The 26,599-nt window shown below is 43.3% G+C and overlaps 1 protein-coding gene across 1 annotated transcript in view; it reads left to right on the top strand.

Annotated features, from left to right (window-relative positions):
• Nucleotides 1–3,481: 3,481 nt before the first annotated feature.
• Pgm1 (phosphoglucomutase 1) overlaps nt 3,482–26,599 on the top strand; it is a 64,133-nt gene continuing 41,015 nt past the window's right edge. Inside the window, exon 1 of the mRNA XM_047555551.1 lies at nt 3,482–3,916. Coding sequence (XP_047411507.1) covers nt 3,671–3,916 — 246 coding nt within the window. The 5' untranslated portion in view covers nt 3,482–3,670. The remainder of the gene's footprint in view (nt 3,917–26,599) is intronic.

Raw genomic sequence — 26,599 nt, 5'->3', positions numbered from 1 at the left:
CCTTTGATACCAATTGTCTTTGCAGGCATACAGTTATCCCGTTTTATTCTTGGTCATTGGTCCACACTACCCAGAATTCTCATTTCTGTCAGTATGGGTTCTTAGGTTCAATGGCTTCTTTTCTAACTTCAATGCAACCCTGTGGGGGGAATGGGAATCATTTTGTTGCCTTTTGCAATACAACTTAGAAGTCTCTGCAAATCAGTTTGAGTGTAGGTGAATATGATATGATGTCACTTCTGTGAATGTTCCATTACATGGCAAATATATAGGTAGTTCTAATCCCACAAGCTCTTTAAAAAACAATTTTCTGTGGCCAATGGCAGAAGTCTGAGATTTTAATCATGAGAAGTACTCAACATGGCAAAGTGAACTTTGGCTGATAGCTAGCAAAGAAATGGGGGTCTTAGGGGCTGGGGAGATAGCTCAATCGGTAGAGTGCTTGCCTTATAAGCACAAGGCCCTGGGTTCGATCCCCAGCACCCAAAGGGGGTCTTAGTCCAACTGCAAGAAAATTAATCCTACCAACAAGCTGTCAAAAATTAAATCAGGTCGGGCGCAACAGTGCATGCCTGTAAATCCCAGCAGCTCAGGAGGCTGAGGCAGGAGGATCTTGAGTTCAATGCCAGCTCCAGCAACTTAGTGAGGCCCTAACCAACTCAGTGAGACCCTGTCTCTAAGTTAAAACACACACACATACACACACACACACACACACACACATATATATATGTATGTATATGTATGCATTATATATGTTAAGCAGCGGTTAAGCACCGTCTGGGTCCTATGCTTGGTACAAAAAAAAATTAGGTCAAATTTTAATACAATCAGATCACATTAAAAAAAAAGTTCATTATGCATACTAAGAGCAGTTCAAAAGGAGGAAGTATTTTTATTCTCTTCATACTTCACTTTTTATTTTACATTAGCATCCCTTTTTAAGGCAAGCAGTTTAAACTGATTTGTTGATAGCTGTTTGGTTAAATTTCATTGACTCATGATGACAAGGACATTTTGTGTTTTATGACTAGAGCCTGGCCAACGCCTTGATTTCAGACTTGTTATATGACCTGAACATTGAACCCAGCCAAACCTGCCCAGACTTCTCACCTAAAGAATTGAGAGATAATGAGTTTGTGGTACTTTGTTACACAGCAATAGAAAAGTAGTACGAAGGGATTACATAAAGACACGATTACCAGATTAGCATCCTGGAGCCTGCCGGAGTCTTGCTCAGATCAGGAGAATGGCCCAGTTGGCTGGCATAGTGAGCAATAATAAATGGTGGTTGTCTAATGCCACTAAGATTGAGACTATTTGCTATGCAGTAGAAACTAGTGATTACATCTTCTGAAGTGAGAAAAGTAGAGTCATTCTTCTTAAGTGAAAAGCCCCACCCTACTTACAAAGATAGTGAAGAATGTAGAAAGACCATGGGATCCAAATTTGAACTCAGCACTCTGAATTACCATCTACCGAGCAATCATTTATTAGCACTGTGATCGGACCTCTACATTCAGCATCTAATTTAAACCATACAACTCTAAAATAAGTATTTCTAAGGCTCAGTGATTCTATGCTGTATTTTCTTTTCTTCTTTCAGCACTGAAGACTGAATCCAGGGTCTCTACGTGTTAGGCAAGTGCTCTACCACTGAGCTACACTCTCAGCCTTTTTTTAAATTTTTTTTTATTTTGAGGTTGGGTCTTGCTAAGTTGCCAGGTCATCCTGAAACTTGCAATCCTGCCTCCCTCTCCTGAGTACCTGGGATTACAGGTGTGTGCACAGTGTCTAACTACATTTTCAATTTGTGCAGTTAGGTAATCTTGGTTATATTCACCATTCCATCCTCAATTTATTTATAAAATGGGATTGATGACACTACTTTTTTTTTTTTTTTTTTTTTTTTTTTTTTTTTTTTTTCAGTGCTTGGGATTGAACCCAGGGCCTTGTGCTTGCGAGGCAAGCACTCTACCAACTGAGCTATCCCCCCAGCTCTTGATGACACTACTTAATGCACAAGATTATACAACTCTATAAACTGTGAACTCTTATGTAAATATTAGAAATTATTACCAGCAGTCCAGGCTTCAGTTTTCACATAGTTTGTCACTGAAACTCATTTACAATGATTATATCAACCCAGTATATCTACATAACACATACTCTGTCGACATATCAATGCTTGTGCTGAGAGGCACCACTCACATGGATCTGTCAGCCTCCCTGCTTGATCAGGATATACCAACTAACCACCAAAAGAAGCATGAATAGACTCTAATTCACAGGTTAATGATAAACTCTGCTGTTGGAACTGGGTAAATAGAGCTAATATTTCAAGAGCTTCTATTTGGGTCACCATGTTAGAGAACTTACATCAGCTGATTATGAGGAATTCAACTGAGGCTGGAGCATGGGTCCTTTCAAAATTATCTCAGGTAATTCTGTGCATCCATGGTTGAGAATGACACAGAAAATCCCATTAATTCTTGCAAAAATCATAGTAAAGAAATGGATGCCCACAAATGTTAACTAACTTGCCCAAGGTTACACATCTTATAAAGCTAAGTTTTTTGTTTTTTTTTTTTTGTTTTTTTCCCACTGCACCAAAATGACACCCTTCTCAAGCACAGGAGACAATCTCACCAAATCAAGAGAGATACTAAACCTTTTGGTAAGACTCAAGATTCCTATTCATAATCAAATAACTCCTGTTGACCCTTATCCTCCATGAACCCTTTGGGGTACCTCAATCCTACATCTCTTTCCCGGCTTACTTTCAAGGTAATCATACTCCATTTTACCTTATATTTGCACCTACATTTATCTTGGCCTCCCTGTGTCAAACCTGATGACTGACAGGTAGATCATGGTAAGAGCCCTGATTTTAGGCTCCAACCTACTTGAGTTGGCCTCCTGCATGTACTTGGCTACGTGGCCCAGACACACATTTTTTGAATTTCGTTTTTATAAACAAAAAACCGGGAAAATTAAAAACTGTACTAAGGTTTAGAAATATTACATGCAATAAATCCTAGTTATTTGTAATATGTACAGAAATAGTGTGGTCCATCTTCAATATGTGGAAAGTAGTAAGTTGAATGAGATTTTCTGAGCTGGATTCCTTTTTGCACTCAAAAGCCCTCACATTTGGGTGAGGAATAAAAAGAATAAGGAGTCATGGAACCCAGCTGAGATTGGCTTTTCTGTCCTTCAGCACAGTTTTCCAGAAAGTTATTTATACATGATACACTAATCAAGCCAAAAGAAATCACTACATTGTACTCTTACATTTTACCCACCCCGCCTCACGTCCTTGCCCTAAGACGGGGCCCCTACTCCAACCTCTGCCTCTCCATTTCGGGGAGTGGCGGATTTCTTTGGTTTACCCAGGGGAGGGTAAATCAGAGCGGCTCCGCCCACTCCGCCCGAGCCCCGGCGCTGCGCGCTCCTGGTTCCCCCTCCCTGCCCGACCTGCCGGGAGGTGGGCTGGCGGTGGACGGAGCGTCCAGTCTCCTGTCCCTTTAAGGAGGAGGGCCAGCGCGGCCGAGGGAGCCCGCGTGGCCCCAACCCGCCCGCGCCCTCAGCCCAGAGCGACTGCAGCCCCAGCCGCGGCCGCCCCTCGGGTAGCAGTGTCCGCGCCAGCGCCAGGCAGCGAGTCGCCACCATGGTGAAAATCGTCACTGTTAAGACCCAGGCGTACCCGGACCAAAAGCCGGGCACGAGCGGGCTGCGGAAGCGGGTGAGGGTGTTCCAGGGCAACGCCAACTACGCGGAGAACTTCATCCAGAGTATCATCTCCACGGTGGAGCCCGGGCAGCGGCAGGAGGCCACCCTGGTGGTGGGCGGGGACGGCAGGTTCTACATGAAGGAGGCCATCCAGCTCATCGTCCGCATCGCCGCCGCCAACGGGGTAAGGGGCGCGGCGGCTCCTCGGGGCATGCGCCCGGGGTGCGTGCGCGACGTGGGGCCCCGGCCCGTCTCGCTGGAGGCTCGGCCACTTCCGTGCGCCGGCGCCCAGTCTCCACCCCCGCGGCCTCTGCGCGGGCTCTTCTGGCCTCGAGGCCCCATGGAGGTCGCCGGGCGCGGTGCGGGGAAGTGGCCACTGGGCCAAGCAGAGCTGCTTGTCCGACTCCTTGGGGCGGGGAGACGTGTGAGTGGGGAGCCCGCCTTGACCTTGGGAGGCCCGACCCTCCCGGCTGCCCCTCCCTTCTGCCGCCTTCTTGGAGGTAGTCTCTCCCTGCGGCTCCCGAGGCCTCTGACATTTACATTAACCTTTGCAGCCTCGGGAGATACTGTTACAGCACGGAGCGCAGTGGCCTTAGCGGGGAAAGGTTAGACAGCCGTCGCCTTGCTCAGAACCCCCTCGCCTCGCCATGGTGGCTTGCTATTCTAGTCCGGGACTGGCGCCTCCCGCTGGCTCAGAGCCTGGCACTTTGAGGCTAGGGTGGCAAGAGCACCCATCCCCCGGGGGCGTTAGGCCAGCGGGTCTGAGCAGGCAGGTGCCAAGCCTCCCTCTCCAACCACTAGTTCGTGTTGTGCCTGCTTGCTGGGGCGCGAGGCTTTCGAAAAGGCTGGTCTCTGCCGGGCAATGCCCTGGATCTGCTCCACCAAGGGGACTGGAGCTGAATATTGATTAAAACAGAAACAACATACCCTAGGGCGCTCTTATGCAAACAGTCTGGGCAGGCCAGGAAATTAACGCAACACCTTGGTTCCGCCCCGCAGCCAAGGAACGTTAACCGACTTAATTGGGCAGGTCCACTTGGAGAAGTAAAACCTTAAAAGTGCTTTTTCCATAAATCTAATGAATGAAATGTGGATTTGTAAAGTGGATAATTTGGGGTGGGTTATCCACTCACTTTTTTAAAAATATTTTTTTAGTTGTCAGTGGACCTTGATTTTATTTATTTATTTATGTGTGGTGCTGAGGATCGAACCCAGGGCCTCACACATGCCAGGCAAGTGCTCTGCCCCTGAGCCACAACCCCCACCCTCCACTCACTTTTATAAAACACTTTCAAGGAGTTCTTATAAGGAGCAAATTTTCTTTCTGTATTTATAAAAAGATTTTGACATATATCCAACTTCTCTGGAACCCATCCCCTTTAGTAATATTTTTAGTCATTTTAGTGATACTCTTTCTTGTTAACATTGTGAGTTGTTTTGCCAAATACCATGATTAGCACTTCTCTTGCGGAGCCTCATTTACCCGATTGTGCAGGCCTCTAAGGTAGATGCTCTTTTATGGTACTTTCTAGTCACTATGATAACTTAGAAGCTTAGGCAGGTTAAATATTTGAAGAAAAGTGAGCTGGAAGGTATAGCTCAGTGGTAGAGCACTTGCCTAATGTGGGTTTGGTGCCCAGCATTAAAAAAAATTAATTTACAAGAATTACAACAATGATTTACAAAAGTTACAATGGCAGCACTGAGAATCCAATACAGAACTGCAAATCCCAAGGACTTGAGCAACTTCTGAGAACAGAGGCACCCTTGAATCTAAAGTTCTTTTTTCTAGTCTCCAGAGTCTAAACTGGGCCCTATCTGCACCTGCCTCCCTGATTAGACATTTATAAACATCAGTGTGGGAAGTTTGATTTGTTTTCTCTATGCTTTTGAGTTTTCAGACAATTACAGATTTCCATGGGAGAAGAAAAAGCAATAGCTGCATCCCCAGTGGATCTCTTCATTGCCCTGTGACCACTTGTGCCAAATTTGCACTTCATTCATTCAGCAGATATTGAGCCTTGGTAGGGAGAAATGTGTAGAATGAAAGGATGATTCAGGCACAAGACCTGACTCTAAGGAACTTAGAGCATAATGGGAGTTTTAGGGTTCATATGGAAATCTGTCCACTTGGGAGTAGTGTGGGGTGGAAAGGAATGAATTAGTTAAGACTGCAAAAATGTTTTTAAAACCTTATCACTCTTTACCCTACTGCCCTGCTACTCTTCCTGCTTTTAATCAACATTTGAAAAGGTTCTCTGTATTCACCATCTCTGATTTTTTCTTTTTAAACCATCTCTGATTCTTGACTCCCGTTCATTAACCATCTCACTGCAATCTGGCTTCTGCCTCCTGTACCTCTTCACTAAAAGTGCTCTTGCCAGAACCAGTGATTCTCTGGTTGCTAAACCCTTTTAGATCTTATCATGACCTTTCTCTTACCTTCTGCCCAACTGACTTTGCATTCTTAGTGATCTTACTCCTTTGCTTTGACCACTCTCCTACTTTTACTTGAATATTTTGTTAAGTTCCTTGAGGGACTGCTTGCCCTACTTACCCCCTGGCTCTTCACTAGATTTCTGTCCTTAGCTTACTGCTCTTTGCTTTCATTCATATTTCTACCCACCAGGGATTTAAATTTGCTACTTCTTTTCTCCTGGTATGGTTCACTTCACACAGTATCTTCAGAAGGCCTTCCCTGACAGGCCTTCCTCTGCTCTCCTGTGCTTAACTGCTCCTTTACCATGGATATCTCCAGCACAGATGAATAAGATGCCAGTGAACAATCGGTTTATATGTCACAGACCCCTACTGGAGAATAAGCTTCCTTTAGAAAGGATCTATGTTTTATCTGTAAGTTGTCCTTGGTATCCTTGGGGGATTGGTTTCAGGACTCCCTGTGGATACCAAATTCTGTACATGCTCAAGACCCTTGTATGAAGTGGGATAGTGCTGGGTACACATCTGTAATCCAGCCACTTGGAAGACTGAGGCAGGAGGATCACGACTTCTAGGCCAGCCTGGGCAACTTAGCAAGACCCTGTCTCTAAAGAGTTCTTGGGGGGTAGTATTTGCATATAATCTACACACATCGTTTTTTTTTTTTTTTTTTTTTTTTTTTTTGGTGGTACTAGGGATGGAACCTAGGGTATCATACATATTACATGAGTACTCTACCACTGAGCCACACACCCAACCCCAAAACACATCCTCTTGCAAAAATCATCTCTAGAGTAATTAAAATATATAACATAATGTAAATGCTATGTAAATAGTTTATACTGTATTTTTATTTGTATTACTTTCTATTTGTTTTCCTAAATGTTTTCAGTCTGTGTTTGGTTGAATCCGGATTTGGAAGCCTGATATACAGAAAGCCTGCTATGTCTGCAGTACATGGGACAGTATAACATCTTATGAATTCATGTTCATTTGCCCTTGATTGTGAGTGACCTGTGTATTCCAGCACTTAACTTAAAACTGGCATATAGTTGATAACCAATAAACTTATTCTCATCAAACATTTATTATGTGCTTTCTTTGTATCAGACATTGTACTTGAGATACAAAATGCCCCTGTCCTCAGGGAAGATATAGTCTAGAAAGGTAGGTGGACAAGAACACACACAGTGTAGTGTGTTAGCTGTTGTGATGGAGGTAAGTGCCAGATATTGAGGGGCAAGACCAGAGGCAGCTGTCCCTGGGAGGGGAAGGCGAAGTGAGGAAGACTTCCTAGGAGGGAGATAGTTGAATTGAGTCGTAAAGATGCATTGGAGTTAGATGCTCTGGGCAGGAGGTGAATGTGCCAGAGGGGAAGAACTCTGGGCAGAATGAACCGGCAGAATGGGAGCGCGGTACTGTTCTCTTGGCTAAGTTATTTAATTTCAGAGCCTTCTTTTCTTCTTCTGTTAAAGTTAGGAATGATAATACATGTCCAGAGAGGCTGTTGTGAGGATTAGAGGAAACATTACCTGGCAGCCCCTTTTCAACAAAAACAGTTGGAATGACACTTGTGTGATCAGTGTTCTGCTATTAGCAGGTATTATCCCTGCCCCCATACATAACAGCATTGCCCCTCACCTGCCTGCAACCCTTTAGTAGCCCCAACTAATATAGAGGGATTCCATGTAGAACCAGCAGGGTACAGGTGACAGAAACCTAATAGGATTAGTCCAAGTGAGGAAGGAATTTATGGAGCCACTGAAAGTACAAGAGAAGCTCAGTGCAGACTCCTTGGTTCATACTATTCCTGGTCTCTAAGAACCACTCTGGGCCCAGTGATCTGCCAGTGACCCATAGGAGGAACTGGGGAGAGTTCAAATTCATAAGTAAATGAACAGATCGATATTTCAAAGGATAATTATCCTTTGAAAAATAAATTAGATACTTTGAAAGTAAGTGGGGTTTTCATCAATTCCCAGGGGTTCTTTGCCCTGGACTCCTTTGCTACTCCTTTGAGATCATTTCAGAATAATTTTAAGTGAATAAAACAAAACCCAAAGGATCCTAAAGGAAACAAAAATTATACTGAAATAAAAGTATTAAAAAGTTAAAAAAACAAATTTGTGATAAAATATGTATGTGCTTCTTTTTTTGCAGGGATGATTGTAGATGGTATTTAGAAATATCTGCAGTTTCATTAAGTTGAGATAATCTGTAGTGTGATTTCTACTGATGATAAAGTCCCAGGAAGCAATACTATTAGTAGTAGTAGTAGTAGAGAAATAATAATGTGGTTTGCTTCCTGCATTTATAATGGAATGAAATGCTAAATTTCAATTAGAGGTTAGTGAAAACAAAAATGTTTTATTTGTCTTGCCATTCACATTCAGGGATCCCATTGAATTCTACTCATAGACCTTCTGGCAAGCAGGGCAGGTGTTATCTAAGCATCCTGAGTTAAGAACCCTGGATTAAGTAAAATAGCCCCTGTTAGCATTAAGTGCTGCCTGCATTAAAATGGACCTCAAATACTCGGTGCAGAGATTTAAGGTCTCATGTTCTCAGACCAAACTTGTGGGGTTTTGAGAAGTTCACCTTAGAATGGAGGAACTGTAAGGGAGAGGGCTAGAAAATCTGAACTCTACTGTCTTCCAGTTGAGATGGATTACTCTTTTGAACTTTCATAGGCCCAGTTGCAAGCACTGGTGAAGGATCCTATCTCTGGGTACAGTTCACAAAATCTTCTGAGAAGGACAGGGAAGAGTACTGAGCAAAAGAGGGAAAGCTCAGGGAGTCTTAGGTAATTGGTGTTAGGTAGAGGAGACACATTGCTCCCCTTAAAATCTGATATCCCTGAACAGGGAGGACCTGGCAGAGAAATATCTTTGGGTCACTTTTTAATATGCTCTAACTTCCATGTTTTAAAAAGGTTTTTTAATTATGATAATTTTTTAAATGATTGTTCTCCCTTTCTGATTTTGAATCAGCATAAACACCAGCATGAATAAGATATTTGTCTCTTTCATCTAGGAGTATACAGTCCTTGCAGGGAGATGAGACACAAGGAATACATATGCACAGAAAGAGCAGAAGTCCGAAAAGCACTAAGGTCAGAGAAGGGGGAGAACACTCTGGACCCGGGAAAGAAGAGGTGGAACTTGAGCTCCTGAAGGAGTGTATGCAAAGCGAAGAGGGGGGCCACCTTTGAGGAGAGGGAAGCAGCAAGAAGCCAGGAAGAGGGAAGGGGCAGGGCTAGTGTTCGGAGCCAGGCACAGTCTTGGTTACAGAAAGTCTTTAAATCAAATTGGGAGCTTTTTCTTGGTTTACTAATTTTGTTGCCTAATTTTTTTCTCCTTTCTTAAATCTAATGCCCATAGAACATCAGAGACTGTTCAAACTAAAGCCTTTTTGGTAAACAAAACTAGATAAGGAAGAGTGAGAGACTGTCTTTGGAAAAATGATTCATTTGGTAAATATTGAGCACCTACTGCATGCTGTTCTTCGTACTAGGACACAGCAGTAGAGCTGGGAGACTGTAGTTGAGAGAGACAGATGATAAATATGTCAGATAAAGAGAAATTCTCTGAAGAAAATAAAACCTGGTGCAAGGAGAGAACATTTTGGGGTGAGCTGCTGTCTTCAGTGTGGTCATTGGGGAAGCCTCTCTGGTAAACCTCATGGGAGCAGAGACCTGAGTGAAGCGAAGCCGGGAGCCAGGCACAGATCTGTGAAAGACGTCCAGGCAGAGGGAGAGTTAATAGAGGATAAGCATATTCACTCATTTAACATTGTAAACGTATGCTCCAAGAAAATAAACACAGTGCAGTTTCATTGTATGAAGGGTCCCGATATATTATGAAGATATTATGAAGGCTTACATAGAGTATAAGTATTATTGTATTAGACATGATCTTAGGATAATAAGAGGCATAATCATCTTGGATTAAATATTTAATAATAAACTTCTGTCTTGGACTCAAAGTATAGGAAACACTTTTCATCGACCCTCTTAGGTTAAATATTTGGGGGTCTGCAAATTAAACTTATAAAAGATGGATTAGCAACAAAAATACATCTGTGGAGTTTCACAGAAAAACGTGACTGGAGGCAGTTAGAATTTGTGGCTTATATACCATGTTATTAGAGGAAGGGGGGAGGCAGGAGGGCACTTGCTGGACAGCATGACTTTTGGGAAAATCAAATGGGCCTTTAAGAGAATAGGTGGGAAACAGGATAGTTTTGTGACAGTGCCCTAAGTACTAAAAGTTAATCTTTCCTGGTTGTGAATCTCCTGGAAGGGGGATTTATGACAATTGAGTTCTTTGGGGATGCCCTGCTTTTAAGATAGAGGAGAGAGTTTAGTAAGAAGCTATTCTCAAGTGCCTTCAACCCAAAATAAAATTTTTTTTGCCACAGCAGCATAATGTGGTCCCCTTCAGACTTCAGATGAATTTGCAGAATGACTTCAAGTGACCTACTCTGTTATTTCTTTTTTTTTTTTTTTTTTTTTTTTTAGTTTTGATAGACCTTTATTTTATTCAATTATTTATATGCGGTGCTGAGAATCAGACCCAGTGCCTCACACATGCCAGGCAAGTGCTCTACCACAGCCACAACCCCAGCCCCACTGCGTTATTCCTTTATCATGGTACTGAGAATCAAACCCAGGGCCTTGTGCCTGCCAGTCCAGCAGTCTACCATGGAACTCCATCCCAGCCCTAACACTTCCAAAGCAGAAAAGTTTGAACTGATCCATTTATTCTCCTCTAAGTTCCTATGAAGTCTCCATAGACATACCTCGTCATTCTGTTGACTTTGAAACTGTGCTCATAGTTGAGATCCACCTTTAAAAAATGGCTGCTGAGTGGGTAAAATAAGTTATTAGGAGCTCAGTATGGGCTTCAGTTGGGAGGATTTGCAACTTCTCATTTGGTGTCATTTGGGCAGTAGAATTGCAAAGGGGTAGCCCTATGGGATGGTTTAAAATGGTAAGAAGAATGTGTCCTTTCCTTTTGCTGTGCAAATAGATGTAAGCTGAGATTTTTTGGAGGGAGGGGGCGTTTGCTTGCTCTGTTTTACTTTAACTTCAACAATTAAAAGTCCTTCTTCCCTTTGCTTCTCTCAGTCACCACTGAACTGAGACCTGAGGCGTAAAGACAGCCCTGAAGAAACCCTACAGGGACTGCCAGTTAAGTCACGCCAATAAAATTTTAATCCCCTTTATCATTATTTTTTCATATTGGAAACATTTTCCTTCCATTCTCCTCTTCATGAGTGCTATGATTTGAATATGGTTTAGGTGTGTCCCCTGGAGGTTCATGGATTGGAAGCTTGGTTCCTGGTGCAGTGATATTAAAAAAAAAAAAAAAAGAAGTCATGGGATGTTTAAGAGGTGGGATTTAGTGGGTGTTAGAAGTCTGGCTCTTTCTCCTGCTCTTGACTTGCTGTCTTGCCTTTTGATCTTCCTCTTGTGTGTATAACCACCATGATACAATCTGCCATGAGTTGGTGCTGCTAGGGGACACTCTCCAGAGCCTTCTAATGCTGTTTGAAACTTAGCCTTCAAAACTGTTAGCTAAATAAACTTATTTTCTTTATACTGTACCCAACTTCAGGTGTTGCATTAAAGCAACAGAAAATGGACTAACTCAACCAGTACCTCAAAGTGTTTCTGAAAAGATGAAATGTGATAGATGAAATGTGGTTGATTTGTCTGGCCCATTAGTGGAGTTGGAACTGGATCTTTGGTCTTCTGATATTTCATCCAGTTGATCTTTTCCATGAATAAATGTATCTCAAAGCAAGTATTTCTGGGAATTGTTATAATATCCCAGTTAAAGTTTGTGGAAACTAGATTGGGCAGTGTTAACTATGACTTTCAGAGTTTTTAACGTTGAGTGAGTCCTGTGAATTTGCAAGAGGATCCCAAATGGAATTACTTGGGGAACTACTACCAATCTATACCATGTTGGGTTGATATGCCCATCTGTACCTTAGAAGAATCTTCCCAGAATTAAGTCTGATTTCTTTTAAAACTGGTGTTAATGGCACAAAGGGAGGGTGAGGTCTGTTTTCCTATAGATACATACCAGGTGGCTTATTTTGGCAGCTAATGGCATGAATTTGTTTTTGGCTATTTTGAGTGCAAGTGATCCAGCACAAGGTGTATTTTCCTATCAGGTCGCTGAGTGGTAGAGTTATAGGGTAAGTAATGGAAGTCCTGACCAAATATTTGGCCCCTGCACTGTACTCCAGCCTGCTCACAAGCACCTCTGTTGCTCAGGAGTGAATTAAAATGGCTGCTCTCTGGTGTGAATTCAGTGGGCTCAGTCAGCATGGTGCAGTAGCCGTTTTGGGGATCCACACCAGATAGTTCAACTGTACTGTCCTGGGACAGAGCAGAAAAGAAAACAGGCCCAGTCCTCACCACTTGGGACTTAAGGTTGAAAGGTTCATGTTTGAGGGTTGGTGGGTCATAGACAACAAACCAACAACTGCTGGGGCACACCAGTGCTGTTTGGGGTGAGTAAGGCAGGCAGGGAGAGAAAAGAGGTTTAGCTGACCTAGGTAAGGAGTGCCCACTCGACCCAGACCTGAAGGGGAGAGGAGAATGTTCCAGAGAGAAGCAGAGGTGAGAGAGCTTGACCTGTTGAAGAGGTGCCACACCCCCCAACTTTATATTTTTGTTGAAGAGGTGCCACACCCCCCAACTTTATATTTTTGTTTCAGAATTTACAAAAGGCAAGCACACCTAAAAATACACTGCATGTTTGATATTTTACATGATATTCCTGCATGCATTGCTTCATTTCCTCTACAGTCGAGTACGGCCAAGCTGGGTGAAGGGTTAAGCAGGGAAGGAAGCAGTTAGTATGGAGTGTAGTTCTTGCCACTTGATTTGAAGCTACTTTTCTCACCATTGGAATGAATTAAAACCAGCTTATGGAATCACAGTGTAAAATAAGAGGCAAAATCCACATCAAGGCACAACTGTTTTTCTTCCTTTCATGGTCTCCATAAAAAAAGTGAGAGCTGAGCCAGTAGACTGCAGTCCTAGGACCAGGTGGGATCAGCAGTAACAAATCACTGCCTATCTTCCATCTAATATAGGGAAGCCGCATTTGCCAAGGATTGGATTCTGGAGTTGGAAATGAAGATGATATTTCAGGATAATCAAAATCGCCCTTACAATCCCTATGTAAATTATCACGTTGAAGAACATGTACAACACAATGTGTGTGTCTATAGATTCTAGAATGTCATTTGGCACAGCGAGCTGCTCAGACTTTGAGAGACGTGTGCAATCTAGGACGGAGCAAGGCATGTGGTTGTTGAGTGGAAAGGTAGCAGAATTGCCTGTGCTATTTAAATTTCACTCTTTTCCTCTTTGTCTGCCTGACAGTTATATATAATTAAGTTTGTGCAAGAGAAATACTTGTCTGATGTGACTATTGCAAATGCCTGCTACTACTCAGTTGTACATATGAGAAGCATCTCAGTTGTAATTCAACACATGTGACTTGGAACATGATGCACTTGTGACTTTCTACCCGGGTTATATTGAAATCTCAGCTAGATTTCTCTATCAAAGCTTGTCCTCCCTTTGTAGCTCAGCTTGTTCATCAGCTCTGGAAGATAACACTTTGAGGTGCCTCCCAAACTGAATTCAGCATTCGCCATGTAGCATGTATTTTAAGTCAGATACTTTGTATAATTATATAGACTGCACTGTTGTAACAGAGACTCAAAACAACAATCAAATAACTCAGAAGTTTTTCGCCCTCATGGACTAGTCTGTTGTAAGCAGTCTGGGACAAGTGTGATAGCTCTGTGGTGTTGGAAGCCAGCTTCCTTGACTCTAGGAGCTTCACCGTCTTGAAGGGATTGCACTTGCCCACCTGGTTGCTGATGGCTCCCCAGCACCACATTCATGTTTCATCCTGTGGGCATGAGAAAAAGATGGGTGTGTTTGTCAGCTTCCTATTACTCTAACAAATACCTGAGGTTAATAAACATAAAGAGAAGAAAGGTTTATTTTGACTCACTGTTCTGGAGGTTTTAGTTGATGACCGGATGACCCCATTGCTTTGGGCCTAAAGTAACCATGATAAGAGCATGTGCTAGAAAAGGCCCACTCACCTCATGATGAAGCACAAAAGAGAGGAAGAAGAATGGGCAGGGTCCCACTATCCCCTTGGGGGAAAACCCCAAGTGATCTAAAAGCTCCCACTAGGCCCCGCCTCTTAAAAGTTCCACCACCTCCCAATAGCACCATGGACTGGGGGACCAAGCCTTTAACACATGGGCCTTTCAGGGGACACTCATTCAAATAATAGCAATGGGGCAAAGTGCCTTCGCCCTTCGAATCTGGAAAGTAATCACCTGACTCCTGCTGACAATTCATTGGCTGGATCTAACATGTAAGCCATAGTTACTTGCAAGAAGGGCTGAAAAAGGTAGACTTTATATTGGAAAGCATGTGACCAGCTAAAATGGGTGGTTCTGTTACTTTAAAAAAGAGAGAGAAAACTCTAAATCCCTGCCCTTGTTAGTTGCCTCTTTGGCCATGCAGATAACTATGCCGACTGTTCTTGCCACCTCCCCACCCCCAAAACCACATCACTCCTCCAGAGAGGAGGCATCCCACATTCCTCTGGTCACTCAGTTCAGTGTCTGTGAGTCCCGGGTGCTGGGTATACTTCTCTCCATCTGGGCCGTGTGTGGCTCCTTGTGGTTCAAAGTCCAATAAATTTAAAGGCAAATTATCAGCTCCCTCCTCCCCACCATCTGTCTGTCTGTCTGTCTATCTCTACATAACACACACACAGATCTAGTTCTGTGTAGTTCTATATAGTCATGTGTATACAGCAGCCACCGGCCATAGAGGTCACACTGTGCTGGAGGGCAGCAGCAGACTCCCTGCCCTGGTAATGGGTACGTCCACAGAGAGCGCTGGTTCTGCCTCAGGAAGGAACTCTCCATATCTGTCCTCTCTTCACAGTCACGGACACTGAAGAGGAGGCGCTGAAAGCCCTTTTGGGGGCTGCACAGCATCTGCAACCTGCTTCCTGTTGATGAGAGCCGGGGGCAGGGGAAGGACGGGTTGATTGTGCAGACTAGGCTTACGGTGTCCTTCCTGTGCAGCTAGTTTCCTCACAAACTCATTAGGCGTCTGGCCTAGTGTGATCGATCAACTCCATGTGCTGGGAACCACGGTAAGGTTTCTAAGCTACACAGAGTTTTGAAGCCTGAAAACTGACTGACTTGCTTATTGGCCTCTGCCTTGGTTCTCCATTGCCAATGGCCACTTGGGACAACAGGAAAGGACATTCTGGGTGAGAGGTCAGTATTCATCATTTTGTATTTGCTGGTGGACTAGCCACTGTCTGACAGGGAATCCTGAGGCAGACTTGACACAACCTCTTCTGCTTAGCCGGCTGCTTCATGTGTAGCTGTTTTAGTTTGGGAACACAAATAGCTGTCGTCTCAACTCTGCAGTGTCACCAAGTACTGGACTAGGGGCAACATTGCTTGCAGACCACAGTCAAAGAAAACTTCCCTCAGCAAAGTCATAACTTCCTCCACTTCTGCCTGCTAATTGGCCAGCCCTGGCCTGAGCTCTCTGAATTGTGGCAAGAAGTAGCCAATGACACACTCTGAATTCTCCCAGCCATTCACCTTGAGCTACAGGTTTGGTTGCTCAGTGGTCTGCCTTCCAAGCTGTCAGAGGAAGCAGTTTTGTCACAGCATAAAAGACATGCTGATGCCAGGTATTTTAGATTCTGCTTTGGTACTGATTTTGGCAGGGGAGAGGTGCAGATAACACCTGAGGTCTTATACCTAGTAGGCAAGTGCTCTGCCACTAAGCTACATCCCCAACCCTTTCTTTCTTATTATATTTTAAGACAGGGTCTTGCCAAGTTGCCGAGGCCTTGAATTTGTGATCCTCTTACCTGAGTAGCTGGGATAACAGGCATGCTCCATCACACCTGGCTAACTTTTTTTCTTGTTAGTTAAAATGTAGACTTGGCTGCTGTAACAAAGTTCCAAAATATGGTACTTGAAATAAAAGCTTATAGTAATCGAACCCTTTTGGTCTGGTCATGGGCTGCATGTGGATAGTCCAGGGCTGGTGTGTGGCTCTGTCATGCAAATGGACACATTGCTTTTTTTGCTCAGCCTTCTGTACAGTGCTACTCTAATCAGTGGCAAACCATGCAAGATGCTGACCACCACCATACTTCATTCTAGCCAATAGGAAGTGGGGAGAGAGGAAGAGATTACACCTATCAATTTCATTCATGTCCCACTGACCAAAGCTTAACTAAGGTCACCTCTAGCAACCAGGGAAGCTGGGAAATACCTACTTTGTGTTGGGTGTTAAACAACATACTAAACACAGAGGATTGTCAAGGTAAATGAAGGGGACAATTGATTTTGAAGAAAACCCGACAATCACATTATCTTCCAAGTTTGGTGGAAGTAACTCAGTCATTTTCAAGTGGTACAGAGAGGAGGCAGAACTTAATTTTATATAGCTAACTAGATTTTTGGAAGAGAGTGACTGTCAATTATTCCAACTACCACCTTGGGAAAGGAACAAAGGCATAAACATTCCCACCGTGGGAGACCTTTGAAATTAAATGCTTTATCGAGATATGATCCACATACAATACAGTTAACCCATTTAATAATGTACAGTTCAGTCTTGGTTGCAGCAGGGGGTACCGAGTCTCACTGTTGCCCAGGCTGGCCTCGAACTCCTGAGCTCAAGCAATCCTCCTGCCTCAGTCTCCCAAGTTGCCAGCACTGTTGGCAGGTACCACTGTGCTTGCCCAGCAGTACATTTTAGTGTGTTCATAAAGTTATGCAACCATCACCGCAATCTAATTTTAGACTACTTCCATGACCCCCCAAAAGCCCCCATATATGAGCAGTCAATCTTCCTTGCTCCCCTGACCCCTTTTGTTTTAAGTGATCATTGATTTACTATCCGTATCTAAATTCGTGTGGGTGAATTTTACATGAACCAGATGGCCAGTTTTGATTGCTAGCCAGGGGAAGTTACATAGAGCACATAAAGCCCCAGGAACATGAGTAACAAAGGTAAAGCATTTGTGTGAAGAGCAGTGAAATTGGTCTTGGTTTTAGTCAGCTTCTCATTGCTATAACACAGAACCTGAGATATTAAGTTATAAAGTGAGAAGGTTTATTCTGGCTTAGGCTTCAGGCCATGATCAGGCAGACCCAGTGCTTTTGGATCTGTGCTAAGATAGCACATCATAGGCAGGGGGAGCATATGGCAGAGCACAACCATGTACATCACAAATCAGGGAGCACAAAAAAGGAAATGGACTGGGGTCCCACAAACCACCCCCAGGGCATGCCCTCGAGGACCTAAAGACCTCCCATGAGACCTCTGCTCTGAAAGGTTACATTCTCAATAGTGCCTGCCCCCCGGGAACACTCAAGGTCCAAATGACATTACTGTTCATGCTTCCATGTGCACCATCCTGAGCATTGGAGGTACAGAGCTAAAGAGGTCCTCGTTCTCAAAGGATCCCAGTTGAATTGGGAAAAGTCAGACATGATAAACAGACACTACCACCAGGTACTATACAAACTAACACTCAACAACAACAACAAAATACCTGTGGGAGCTGAGGGCCAGCCTGGGATGGGAGTGTGTGTGTGCGTGCGCAAATAGTGTGGCCAGTAAAGGCTTTCTACAGGAGATAAGTCTGTTTTTCTCAGCAGGCTCCCTGTCTAAAGCAGACCGGGCTGTCAAAAAAAAAAAAAAAAAGGGAGAGATTTCTCTAGGAGCGTAGCTTCTTCATTTTCATGAGTGTAAGCAATCAAATTTCTTTTCTTTTTTTTTTTTTCACAAACATACTTGAACTTATATATCCCAATTAGTATTGTACCTTACAAAATGGCCACCCTGGGAACTGTGCACTTACTCCAGCGATGCATCCAGTGCTCAGAGCATTTTGAAATTCCTCCGTGGGAATTATTTTTCAGCCAGTTGGTTTATGGGTCACCTAGGAAAACCAGTCACATTATTTTATAGTCATGCCTCATTTTTCACCTAAAACAATGTAACAAGATTTGATCACCCACTTTATTCATTAGATATGGCTCCGACCAATTTTTGTCTCTTCCCAAAGTTCAAGTCTATTCTCAAAGGGTAAAATGCGTTATGACTGAGGACTTTCAAAGAAAGTGCCACAGACAGGAAAGAAAGACAGTTCACCCAAGAAGAGTGAGTGTGATGTCAGCATTGTTCGAATAAATTTGCTGCTTCCCAAGATGGTTGTTTTGAAAGAGACAGCGCTCATTGAGATGCATACGCGCTGGCATAACTGTTTCAAGCGAGTTCCCGGATGTTACACGTTCCCGCACCCTGCCTGGAGAGGGCCTTAGAAGCCGGCTCGTGCTGAGGGAGGCTGCTGTTCTGCTTTCCTCCTGCAGTCTGCTCTGGTGGCTGGGGATACGGTTTTCTTCCATTCTAGTGAACATCAAAACGTGCTTTGGTTGTGCATTTTGGAGCTGTGCACAATGGGGAGGTTTGTTTAAACAGAAGTAGACCCGATGGGTAAATACTGGACCCTGACCCAGGAAGAGAGAGACCGGTCAGCTCTAAGCTTCTGAAACCAAAAACCCAAGCATTAAGCCTGTGCCCACCTTGAATCAAAGAGGGTCTTGTTGTTGCAATGACGCCAGAAAATGGAGCTGGGGTAATATAACTTAGTGGGGACAGAGAAGGACCTTTTGATTTAATTATAAAATATGTTCTGTGGCCTCCATGGGGCCTTTGAAGAATGTGTTCTGTAGAGCCAGAAGAAATACAATTTTAAAGAAAAAATTAAAAGAAAACAAGGGGGAAATAAATGTAGAAAACTCAGATGGACTCAGGAGTAAGATTGGCATCCATCAGGAAAACTTCCTCTCTGGGCAGGGCCAACAGTTGTCTCCAAGCTCTTTGTGGTCAAATCTGTGAGAAAAACCACACAGTTCAGCATTGCTAGTTCTCCCACATGTAGATTTGATAGAAAAAGAGTAATAATACCTGCCTTGAAAGACTCACTGAAGAATGAACCAAAATTAGTGAAGCACTTAACCATAATACTGTGTTCAGTAAATAGACAATTCTGGTTATTCTAACTATTATTATGATTATTCCAAATTCTGAGGCCATTGGAGTGTAGGGGTGGGGGGATGGTCTAAGTGAGGGTCTTCTGTGTCTGCTGCTGCCTCCTCTGCTTGGATGTCCCTTTCTGTCTCCATCCACATATTGTCCCTGGGATTTGATCTGCCAGGCAGTTTGTAGAACGCAACTATAAGCCCAATGATTTGAGGCCATCCCCTGGTTGGAGTCTTGAGCTAGCAGTGGATAGCTCCAGATGGATGTTGCAGCGTTGGTCTCTGGAATGGTTCGCTGGCCCAGCCAGTGTTGTGCTGTAGATGGGAAGCCACAAGGAATGTGTGCTGGTGGTGCTGCAAACTTGGACACACGAATTTGTTCATTCAGCAAGCATTGAACTCTGTGTGTGTGCACCAGACACTGTGCGTGCACCAGACATTGTGCGAAGTGGTTGGTAGTAAGACAAAGTCTTGGTCTCAGGATGCTTGTGCTAGCAGAGGAGATGGGCGCATTGATGTGTAGTTACACAAACATGGTGCGGATACCAGTATATTAATGCCTTGTGTCTGATGCAACAAATGACCACATACTGAGGGCCTTAAACCACAGAAATTAATTTTTTTACATTGTGGAGAGTGGAAGTCAAAAACTAAGGTGTTAGCAGTGCATGCTTTAGGGGCACATCCTTCTTAGTCACTTTTAGCTTTTAGAGACTCCAGGTGTTCCTTGGTTTATGTCTTTATAATTCCAGTCTCTGTCTCTGACTTCATATGGCCTTCTTTATGTGTATGTCTTCTCTTCTGTTTCTTTTAAGTACCTTGTTGTTGAATTTAGGGTCATCTCATCTCAATATTAAATTTAGTTAGATCTGCAAATACTCTTACCGAACAAGGTCACAACCACAGGCTCTGAGTGGAACATAACTTTGTGGGGAAGAGAGTTCAGGGTAGCTAGCATGGAGGGGAACACAGGGAGAGCACCAGGATCGGGGAGGGAAGACCAAGGATGTCCTCACAAATGAGGCAAAATGAAGAGGTAGGAGGGGCGAGTTGGAAGGGGGGCAGAGTGCATACTACTCAGTGCCTCTAGGCAGTACCTCTGTGGTCCTGTTTAAATGGATACTAATAACAATTGAAGAGAAGGTTTCAGAACTTCATTATCTACACTGCTTCTGCCTCTGACATAATGACACATGGAAGGCAGGCCACTTGTTGGCACCCTGAATTTTAACAAGTAACTTTACCAAGTTTTAGTTATGAGTTGGAATTGAAGACTTTGGTTCAAACCTCAGTTTTGTGATGTACTGTGGATTATCATGCACTCTGCTTTAACTTATCCAAAACTTAGTATCCTCACCTATAAAATAGGATTAATTCCAATTCCTGCCATATCAGAGGGTTTTGTGAGAATTGAATAAAATAATAAGCATGGAAAGATTTTGGGAACTCTGAGGTGCAATCTAAATGTGAGTTGCGATGATTGTTTTTGAAATTCCTCTATTGCGTCATCAAAGTCAACCCACTGAACTAATTTAGTTATGTCAAAAACAAGCCTCTACATGCAGTTTTATCATGCATCTCTCAAAGTCCATGTGCTAAAGTCTCAGGTGAACTAAAGAGTAACTGAAAATGTTCAGATGTCGTGCATTTTGAGGATCTTAGTGAGATACCAAAATTACATCATTTATGTTAGAATTTCATTGCAGTATACTTTTGATGGTCAGACAGGCCTGAGTTTGATTCCTGGGTTTGCTGTTTATTAGCTGTTTGATCTTGGGCAAATTGCTTGAACTCTTTATTCATTTGTGAAATTAAAATAATATGTCCCAGAGGTATGTTTAGGAAATAATAAGAAAAGGCATAGCACCTTGCCCTGCATACATGCTGTGTACAGTCATAAAGAGCAGATTTCCCCCCGGGCCAGTGGGGGTTTTGATGGGAAATGTAGACACTTTAACTCCTTGCTAAGCGTCCCCCAGTCAGCTACTGCCTTCTCAGTTTCACTTCTCTCCAGCTTTGCCAGTGACCTCTCAAGATGCTCCACACCTGTTAACCTATAAATTTCAGAATAGGAGTGTTCTTCTCATGGAGAGCATTTCATGCACAGGGGCTGAGGGGGGTGGGAACCTATTAGGTCTTCAGTAATATATCATCTGCCTGATACTCAGCTGTCTTGCCTAAAAAGAACACATTAGGCAGCCAAAAGTAAGCAGAATTGACCTTGAGTTGCTTAAGCACCCATCTCACCATTAGCGTTTGCACACCAGGTTTACCCTTTAGGGTTGTAGGGTAGTGATTATGGTAAATGGGTTGTTGGGTCTGCTTGTTCCAGGATCTTCTCCTGAACAGTATTTCAGTGACTGCTTTCTTTATATGCCTCGAACATTTACTGTTTCCTCTTTGCTTAGTACGGTGCTGTGCATCTGGTGCACACAGAAAAGCCCAAGACAGTCTCTGGGTGGGCATTGCAATGTAGTCTGAGAAGTGCCTCCTTGGGATGGAAACCAGGGGAGGTGTATTTGAGCCACATCCTGAAGGCTGATAAAAAAGGAAACAAGGGCAAAGTCAAGACAGGGATGAGGAAAACACCAAGAGAAGGAACAGCGAGTACAAAACAAGTAGGCCATTGTGGAAAGTAAGACCACAGCCTTTGGCATTAAACTAGCCCTTGCCTTAGCCAGCATTATTGGAGAAGAGGTAGCAGCCAGTGACAGGCTTCCACGCAGGTTCTTGACCCCTGAGGCTTTCTTTTTTTCTTTTTCCTTTTTGCAGTTAATTCTTAATTTTAATTGACATATAATAATTGTATGCATTTATGGGATACAGTGTGATAATCTGATCCATGTTTACAGAGTATAATGATCAAATCAGGGTAGATTACCATTTTTACCTTCATAAACATTTCTTTGTGTTGGGAAGTTTCCAACTCCTCTCTAGTTCTTTAAAAAACGTTGAATAAATTGTTGTAAATTATGATTGCCCATGTGCTGTGGAGCATTAGCACTTACTCCTCCTGTGTAAGGTTGTATTGGAACCATTACCCATCTACCTCTCCTAGCCCGTCCCTTCCTAGCCTCTAGGGACAACTGTGCTACTCTCTGCTCCTAGGAGCTCAACTTCTTTAGCTTCTGCACATGAGTGTGAATATGTGTGTTTGTTTATGCCTGGCTTATTTCACTTAACATGATGCCCTTCAGTTCCATCCATGTTGCCACAAATGACAGAATTCCATTCTTCTACGGCTGAGTAACATTCTGCTGTGTGCATATACCACATTTTCTTTATCCATTCATCCACTGATGGGAACCTCAGTTGATTATCTTAGCTATTGCAAATAGTAACTGCAATACACACACAAGTACAGGAATCATTTCATTCCCTTTGGATGTACAGCCTGTAGTGGGCTTGCTGGATCACATAGTAGATATTCTTTTCTTGTTTTGAGGAAACTTCATACAGCTCTTCGCAATGACTGTACTAATTTACATTTCCGCTAACAGTGTATAGGAGTTCCCTTTCTGCATCCTCATCACTATACGTTATTCCCAGGCTGGCTGGCTTTCTTTCTTTCTTTCTTTCTTTCTTTCTTTCTTTTTTTATTAAAATCTTTTTTTATTTTTACAGACTGCATTTTGATTCATTGTACACAAATGGGGTACAACTTTTCATTTCTATGGTTGTACACAATGTAGATTCACACCATTCATGTAATCATACATAGACACAGGGTAATACTATCTGTCTCAGCCTACTATCTTTCCTTCCTCCATGCCCTCCCGCCCCATTTTCCTCTACACCATCTAAAGTTCCTTCATTCTTCTCTTCCCCACATCACACCCCCTTGTTATTTATTGTCATGCACTTATCAGAGAAAACATTCTGCCTTTGGTTTTTTGGGCTTGGCCTATTTAACTTAGCATGATATTTTCCAACTTTATCCATTTACCAGCAAATGCCATAATTTTATTTTTCTTTATGGCTGAGTAATATTCCATTGTGTATATATACCACAGTTTCTTTATCCATTTATCAATTGAAGGGCATCTAGGTTGGTTCTACAATCTAGCTATTTTGAATTGAGCAGCTATGAACATTGATGTGGCTGCATCACTGTAGTATGCTGATTTTCCAGGCTTTCTTTTATATAAAAGTCAAACCAAGACCAGTTTAAGAATTGCCTCATGGCCTTAAGGGGAAGGGAGAGTCTTGGAGACATAGATTAGCAAGCTAAAAAACTGCATGTGGGGGACTGGGTCACAGTACTGCATTAAAGCTTTTATAGTTTGCTGCAACTCTTTCTTCAACCAGTGGGTTATGTGACAGGTCACACATCTGCACGTGACCTGATATCTTCACTAGAGCAAGCTGTTTTACTTGGATTGGTTGACCTGAATCCATATGGTAGAATAAACGATATACATAGAGTTCACTTACTTAAGTTTCACATTTACTGATGCAAAAAAAAAAAAAAATCACACACACACACACACAATACAAGGCAGTGGCTATGTTGTTTCTTGTGGATCTCACTCTGATACTGTTGACGGGGTAGGGATACTAGGTCTGCTGTGACCCTCTTTTTCTCATGTCCTTTGGTCTCCACCTCACTCCCACAAACCACTTTTCTGCCCCACATTGCTCTACAATGAAGACCCCTCCTTGGTCTCTGCCTGCAGTGTCCAGGGGTCTGCTCAGGAGTGGTAGGACAGGACTGCTGGGTCCACAAGTTTCCCCATCCTTAAGATAGGGCCAAGAATAACAGCCTTGGCCTTACAAAGTCGTGTAAAGATTAACTGAGTGAACGCTGATACAGCTGGAAACAATGTCCTGCCCGACGGGACCTCCTGGACCATCTCCTCCAATACACAGCCTTTAGGAGCTGCCACTGTCCCTATTTTACAAATAAGAGTCCTGGGGCCAGTGAGGCCATAACAGCTAGAAAGTGCTAGAAGAATTGAGACCCAGGCCTGTGTGATCCAGGGCCCTGTCATTACAGCAGGACTGTGCTCCGTTCACCTTTAAATCCCCTTCTCCACCTTTCCCTTTCTCAGGAGCTGGGCCCGTTGGAGAAGTGCGAACAGTATTTTTCCCAGAGGCCAGCCTGCAGAATCAGTTCTTTCCTGCCTGGGCTCAGCTGCTCTTGAACGCAGGAGACGGGTTAGAGGAATGCAGCCCTTATCAATAGCTCCTCCTATTTTTGGTCCTTTGGATGACATTCATGGAGTGGCTAGTGTAGGATCAGACATTATGATGGGTACTTTACTTGTCTTTCCTCATTTACATCCAGAACTTGTTAAGAGAAGTTCCACTGTTCCTGCTTTATAGAAACTCAGGCTCACAAACACCCCATAGAAAGGATTCCTATGTGGTGAACTGGACATCCCAGTTCAGCCAGACCATATAATTGGAAAAGACTTTCTAATGATGAGATGGACAGAATAATGTCACCATCTCGTCCCTCTTCTTAAAAGCCCAGGAATACTGCCACATTTTAATGCATTGATAGAGGACCAGCCATTGTCTGCCAGAAAACATAACGGGGCACGATGCCCATCGCAGTCTTGGTGAAGGGAGACCCCTAGAGTTGGGCAAGACTGCTGATCTGGGCGGGAGTCTCTGCCACCGGTCAGTGAGCACGCCCCCATGTGGGGCTGAGAAATCCTGTGTTTTTTGGTTTTCCACCACAAGAGGGAAGCATATAACTGCGAATGATTTGAAAATAAAGCAATTCTTCAGTTAAACCTCTTTTTTTTCCCTTTTATTTTTTGAATTGGTGATGTATAATAATTGTCATATTTACGGGGTAGAGTGTGTTAATTCAATTCACGTATACAGTGTGCAATGATAAAGTCATGGTTTTTAGCATTTCCCTCTGCTTGAATATTTACCATTTCTTTGTTGGGAAGCTTTGAACTTGGACCTCTTTTTACCAAAGAATCTTAATACTTAACTCCTGGTAATAACCAGAATGTAGAAAATTTTCTCCAATGAATATTCCTATGGTATTTAAATGAAAATCTCCTTGAGAGTACTCCAAAAAGGAAATAAAAGATCAGTATGAAAATTTTATATGAACCATATAAATTACTGTTTTTATTGGTCAAGGTGGTTGAATATTGGTCACTTCTCATGAAAACAAGAGTCTTCGCAAGGGCTTTACTTAGGAAGAGGGTTCCCAAGCTCTGCGCGTCTTTGGGTTGGGGAGACAGTTTTGAGACTTGACACAGGGATAACCAGGTCATCTGCACAGGTGGGAATGCTGTCCCCACTTCTCTCTGAGCACTTAGTGCCCCTGAAAGTTCCTAGGTGAGCTCTCGTTACTCTTTACTTGTTTTAGATTTTGGAATCACTTATCTCTCCTGCACTGAAAGTTTCTCAAAGGAGAGGTGGAGGGAGTTTCTCTCCTTGTCTGTCTGGGGCAGCAGGTGAAGGCTGACTCAGGGCTGGCATACGGGACTGGGCACTACAGAGTCCTGGCCAACACTGAAGAGAGATGTAGGTGGCTGCAAGTAACTGACATCCAGTCAGATTACAGGGAGCTGCTCAGAGGACTGCACTGTGAGGCCGGGTCTCCTGAAGGCCAAGGGTGGGGTGGGTGGTGGGCCTCTGGAGAGCCTGAGCCAGCGGAGCTCAGGCCGCGGCTCTCTGTCTCTGGTCTGTTGACCTCAGCACAGCTGCTTTGTTTTCCTCTCCTTCTGCCGGCACTCTTGTCAGTGTAACCTGGAGTTTTTTTGTGTGTGATTTTATTTAAACTGCTATGAATATTTCAAATTTATAAATTGTTTATTTTCTCTTAAAATTCTTCGTCTAACAAGCAACACTTGAAGTATTTGAGTTGTTCTTAGATGATCTAATTGTGAGAATGGCAGGCACTTGTGTAGGGCAGCATATACCAGCCCTGCTTTTAGAACTTTCTATACACAGTCTGCCTTCCATATGTGCAGATTTTGCTTTGGCAGGTTCAACCAACCTTGTATCAGAAATGAAATTAAACCCCTATCTCTCAACCTGCACAAAACTCAACTCTAAATGGATCAAGGACCTCGGAATCAGACCAGAGACCCTGCATCTTATAGAAGAAAAAGTAGGTCCAAATCTTCAACATGTCGGCTTAGGATCAGACTTCCTTAATAGGATTTCTATAGCACAAGAAATAAAAGCAAGAATCAATAACTGGGATAGATTCAAACTAAAAAGCTTTCTCTCAGCAAAGGAAACTATCAGTAATGTGAAGAAAGAGCCTACAGAGTAGGAGAAAAATCTTTGCCACTCATACTTCAGA

The sequence above is a fragment of the Sciurus carolinensis genome, chromosome 1, assembly GCF_902686445.1.
Source record: "Sciurus carolinensis chromosome 1, mSciCar1.2, whole genome shotgun sequence".
Lineage (NCBI taxonomy): Eukaryota > Metazoa > Chordata > Mammalia > Rodentia > Sciuridae > Sciurus > Sciurus carolinensis.
Note: the sequence above shows the minus strand (reverse complement) of the source record. Positions and strands in the feature narration are given on the sequence as shown.